The following is a 5903-nucleotide window of genomic DNA, read 5'->3' as shown; positions in this document are numbered from 1 at the left end:
ATATTTATCTATTTTAAACAATCATTCTATTATTATGTTTACTAATAACAGTCGGTATTAGGCTAAAAATATTGGTAATTCTAGGCCTAAGTCATTACTACTCACAGCCCACTGTGCGAAGCATGCACCATCATGCACGTTTTATAAACAACACTCAAAACTGGAGAAATATCGTGTTCAGGCGTTCAGGCATGCCCATGACGTATGCCTTTCTACAGTTAAATTCCAGTAAAATAATTTAATCCCGAAAAGTAGTTTGTTATTGTTTTGAGCGAAGCGATTTCCAACAGAAACAGCGTTTTTCAAAATAGTTTACGATTGAACCTAATTATGAAAATAATTATTTAGACAACCCAAACCATTGCTAATGTCGTAGAAAATGTAGTAGGAATCCTAGCACAGCACTGTAGTGAGTATAATTACAAATACTAGGCCTAAAATCGCGTATACAATTTGCGGCTTATACACCGGAATATACGGTATTTGCAATAAAACTATGATTATGTCACTTTCAGTTACATTTTCCAGAGGATCAAATCCTGGCTATGAAATGATGTCACCAAGCTAAGAAAGGTAGGCTTTAGTTTTCATAGAATATCGAATGAAAAGAATCTGTGGTATATTATAAAACATTTATAATGAATGTTGTAATGAGTGCCAACAAGTGAATTTGTAGTTTGAACTGCGCATGCCCTTATCCAGGTAATCAACATAGGTTTATGTTGACTGACCTTGAATACGGGCATGCACAGTTCAAACTACAAACTGATTTACGAAATGAATATTGTCATTCAACTTTGCTCAGTCTCATTTAATGAAGCAGTCCCAGGGATGTAGTTATAGTGGTGGATGGAGCAACCCAGCATTGGATTTGTCCACCCAGTCTAAAGCTAATTGAATGACCCTCCACCCACCTTGTTTAACTCATTGCCCATCCTTAAAATCCACTCTTATTTAGAGCTTACCAATGTTAGCACCTACCCATTCCTAAAGTGTCTACCACCCATACTTAGTTTTCTACAGCAACAACCCTACAGTACATCTTTCAACAAATGAAAATATTTCTCTCAATGCACTCAAAGACAGCCATTATTTGGAATACTATTATTAATAAATGATTCAGTTAATTATTATAATGAAATATTTTCAAATGCTTTTGTAATGCAACTACAAATATATATTTCAGGGGTTCTCAACTATATTATATAACAGAGACCAGGATTGTAGATTCGCTGAAGGCCAGAGATCATGCAAGATTGGAAAGTGACCTAGGGTCTAGAGGGGAGGGGGTGTATCTACGATCACACGATAAAATGGTAATGGTGTAAAATAGTGCAACTGATAGGCCTAGTGGCTCTTAACTATAATTGTTTTAAGCTTGTTCTGACAGGCCGGATAACACATAATCCTGGCCTGTGCTTGCCAGTTGAGAGCCCCTGTAGTATTTTAAGCAAATGATTTCTATTTAATAAATACATCCAAGATGGTCAACAGGAAAACATGTAACATTGGATGATGCATTCAAGTTTCTGGAGTTTAAAAACATGACACGAAAAAGTTGTGAACAGTTGGAAACACTATTTAAAAGTTACAGAGTATGCCATTGTGTATCACATAACTTTTGCTGTCACACATGACTAAGTTTGTCATGCATGACTGAACCCCAGGGCAGCCATAAGGAAGTGGTTGACATTCATCACAAACTGCGAGGTCTAGCTTAACTATGAATGACAGACTTCCAAGGCATAATTATTCCATGTTCACTAGCATCTCAACCTGCTAGGCCTAGCTATATGAATGAAAGACATTCAAAGAAGATTTTTTCGATATCCTTCATGAGCATTACAAATTACTAGGCCTAGCTTAAATATTACAGAAACAAGTATAATAACTATTATGCATGACTACAAATAATACATATTAACTTCTCTACATTCTTTTCTTTCACCACAAATAAATTAATTCTGTTACTTACTGACTTCACTTAGCCTAGCGCTTGATAGCAATGTCCATTTTTTGGTTTCATACTCTGACCGTCCAGACATGTCTGGCAACTTAACATGAGCACTCTGGACAAAGCAACATGTTACTAAGACAATAATGTCTGCCCATCGAAAAGAAGCCTGAAAATAAAAATAAAATTTAGTGACTGGAAAAAATAGTAACATAAATGAAACTCTGATAGACACTCTGACAGAACATGAATCATCACTAAAATATCCATGCATTTTTTCTTCTGTCAACTTATAAAATCTTTCAAAATTTATTATCATATTTCTGCTCTTTGTTAAATAAAATTTCATATGTTGAGATACAAGATACAATTTTATTGTCCTCATATAAAAACATACAATAAAAATTTGGTTATACAGTAGAACCTCGATTTTACGTATGGTACGGGACCGGAGGGCTTTCGTAAAATAGAGGTTGGGTTAAATTTGTGGTAACCTTTGACCTAATACCTTTGAACTAACGATGTTACCTAGCTAGGCTAGACCTAGCCTCTAGGCCTACGAATATAACCATGTGTTTAGTGTTTTTATTCATCACTTTACGATATCATAATAAAGTGTTTCAAATAAAATCAGGTGTCTAGTGTATTAATTCATCACTTTATGTCTTTTATTTAACTAAAGAACATAAAAATATTGTAAGATTACCTATACGACAAAGGTATAACTTGGGAATTCCCCTTCATGCCCTATTCTAAACAACAGAGCTGTGGTGTTGTCTGGGCCTGTTGAGACAAAACTCATGTGCACTGGGCGAGCCAACCAATTAGCGTTCGTGTACGAAACTAGGCCTACTCATCTTCGTGTAGAAAATTAGACCAGACAAGTTTTTCCATGGTTTGCCACACGAACCTAGGCAGGAAAGCAATTATTTTGAGCACCATCGGTAGTTGTTCATCTCACTCAGTTCACATGGTTTTAGATTATAACAACCCGGTATTAGACTCAATCAACGTTGCTGTTTAATGAAAATATGTTGCATTTTATGGTTTGTTTATTGTTAAAGTTTATTGTTATAGTTTTTTTACTTATGGTTGCTCTGAAAAGGGCCGTTTGTTTTGAATATTTTCGGGGTTTTTGATGACGTCATCGTCGATACGAGGCGTACGTAAAACCGAGGGTTCGTATAACTGGGGTACGTAAAAACGAGGTTCTACTGTACTGTACAGCTTTTCAAATTTAAAAACAATAAATTTAAAAAAGACAAAGGACATACAGTGCACCAAAAATAGTAAGACCAAGTAAATAAAGTGATAACATTAAAAAGTAAACTTTAAAATTTGTGAAAACAAAATTGCTTTTATATTTTTGATATCAAAATAAAAAAGCAAGCACCTACAAGTACTCTAAGTGATTAACAGTATTCTAGGTGATCAACATTAATCCAGGTGGCTTATAGTATTCTAGGTGGTTACCAATATTCCAGGTGGTCAACAGTACCACAGGTGGTCAGAAGTATTGCAGGTGTGCCAAAAGTTTTCCTTGTGACACTGATACTAAAGGTTATTCCAGGTATTCAAAAGCTACTAAACTGTATTCCAAGTGACCAACAGTATTTCAGGTAGTCAACAGTTACCTAAGTATTCAACAGTATTCCCGGTGGTCAACTTAATTAGCAAGAAGCAATAATTACCATAGCAGCCATGCGGCACAGATGAAGGCCCATCAAGTAGTAAAGTTGGCTTGCCATCTCGTTAAGGACATAGTCCCAGTTAGAATTCATTTTGAGGCTGTTGGCCCTCAACAGGCACTGGTCAAGCCTACAAAAGTCAAAGACAAAAGTAATTTAATATGTTAATATTCTTTATTATATCATTATCTGTACATTTTCACTGTCTTCACTGTTTCTTCTGAAAAAATGCAATGGGTTCTTTAAAGTGCAGACAAGCCAGATGTGTACACTGACTGTACTGACTTATGATCTTGATTTTGGAAACCATTCACAATACATACTAACCCCTTCAGAAGAACTACTGCATTGTGGGGAGGTTTATCCATCATAGCTAAGCTAAGCATGATCCACTTGCAAAGTGCCATCAACAGGTGACTATGCATCTCCATGATAGTCTCCTCACCAGAAGTTTTCTCTTCTCCTTGCCTGATGCTCTTTATGTAAATCTTGAAAAAAAACCAGAAACAAGCGACTGTGCTTACAGGTCAAGAGGCTAATTTGATTTTATCCTTTAAATATATCATGTACACAAAGACTTGGTATCTTTGGTTGACGTTGGAAATACATTTCAATGATGAGTGACGAAATGGTGTAAATAACCAATGTCACGCTATACGAAATCCACCAATCAAGTAACAGGGATCTATTACGAAATTAACCAATCAAGTGACAGTGATCTATTTAGGTGTTATAATGATCACTGGCTTAAAGTGCGCTGGCCTAATCAACATGGGCATCAAGGGTCTCCAATTTGTCAGCTCTCCAATCCATTAACCTCAGTCCAGACTATCAAATTACATTTGACAAAAATATGGAACATGCTTAAATATGGTCATGATTACATCACATCATGACCATATATAGGCACATCATGACTAAATATGGGCATACAACAGTGATGTCTGGTAGGAACTCACCTCCAGGGTTTGTACTGTGCTCTCCCACCAGATTGGCTGGTCTGCAACAGACTCCAGGTCTTGTGTCAGCAGAATGTGGTCGACTGCTTCTCGTAGTCTTTTCATCTCTATCAGGAGCTTCACTAGCTTACAGTTGAGGTAGTAGTCACCCTTCCTTTGCGCCTACAGAGACAGGAGGGGGTAATAACACATGATGAATTAGCAGTAACTGTTGGATGAAGAATTACCAACACAGGATGAATTGGCAGTTATATGAATTGTATGGCACTCTAAAAATATACTGTCCATGTAACGTTTAAATTTAAAAAACTTGAATATACTAAACAATTGAATTGATTACTTCGTATCTTTTATTTATTCAACTGATAATTTGAAGGGAAAAAAACCATTATTAATTTACCACCATTTTCATTATAAGGCAACAAATTAACAATGCCTCCAACTACTGAACAACATCTAAGATAAAAAAAAAAAAAGACTCACCAGTTTGTTTCGAAGATAGATTTCATAATCTGGCAATTTTCCTGATCGTCGGAAAATGTTTTCCTGTGGGAAAAAAAAGTAATAATATAATTTTTTATTGCTTAGCTTCTAAAAAAAAAAATAAAAAATAACCCATAAAACTTCATAACATTGTATTACATAATAAAGTAATATAATTTTTATTTATTTTTTAAAATTTTAATATTTCCTTTATATTTTTTTATTTTTTATTTACTACAGTATCTTATTTTTAATACTTTATTATTATTATTAATGTTGTACTTTTCATTCATACACTTAATCATTATTATTTCATTTTTTATTATTTATAATTCATGATACAGTACAATGTTCTATTTATAAATTTTAATTTGACACTGCCATGGGCAATGGTATAGACATTTTTTTTTTTTCACTATTACTTGTAGAAACACAAAATAGGTCTTTCCTAAATTAGTAGCATTGCTTGTGTTACTGACTGGAACGCCAGATATTTAGTTTCCAATACAAAGGGATTACATGGTCAGGACTAGAGGGAAAAAAATGGTTGTGCTGCGACCATAAAAGTTATTATAAATGCCTCCTACACCAAATGTTATGTCCAGCTAGCCTCCGGGGAAATGCGCAATGTCACAGACCAGCAATCATGGAATCGCACATTTTTTCAGCCGTGAACGTGGTCTAAAACATGTAGTAGAGTGACACCCTGAGTTAAGCCTTAACACGATTACATTCTTAGAATGCTATAAACGTGTTAATAAGATAATTACAAATGGAAGTAGAATGTAACACATCACATCACATCATCCAATTGCAGTA

At 34.9% G+C, this 5903-nt stretch overlaps 1 protein-coding gene across 1 annotated transcript in view; it reads right to left on the bottom strand.

The window, feature by feature from the left end:
- Positions 1-5903, bottom strand: part of LOC117102683 (RANBP2-like and GRIP domain-containing protein 5/6) — a 33841-nt gene that overhangs the window by 20171 nt on the left and 7767 nt on the right. Inside the window, exons 5-8 of the mRNA XM_033243062.1 lie at positions 4602-4763; positions 3970-4130; positions 3646-3772; positions 1976-2123 (exon numbers count right to left, since the gene is read on the bottom strand). Coding sequence (XP_033098953.1) covers positions 1976-2123; positions 3646-3772; positions 3970-4130; positions 4602-4763 — 598 coding nt within the window. The remainder of the gene's footprint in view (positions 1-1975; positions 2124-3645; positions 3773-3969; positions 4131-4601; positions 4764-5903) is intronic.

Source organism: Anneissia japonica, unplaced genomic scaffold (assembly GCF_011630105.1).
Source record: "Anneissia japonica isolate Jap-2015-1 unplaced genomic scaffold, ASM1163010v1 scaffold287759_len370742_cov166, whole genome shotgun sequence".
NCBI classification, from domain to species: Eukaryota; Metazoa; Echinodermata; class Crinoidea; order Comatulida; family Comatulidae; genus Anneissia; species Anneissia japonica.
This window is presented reverse-complemented; position numbering and strand designations above follow the sequence as displayed.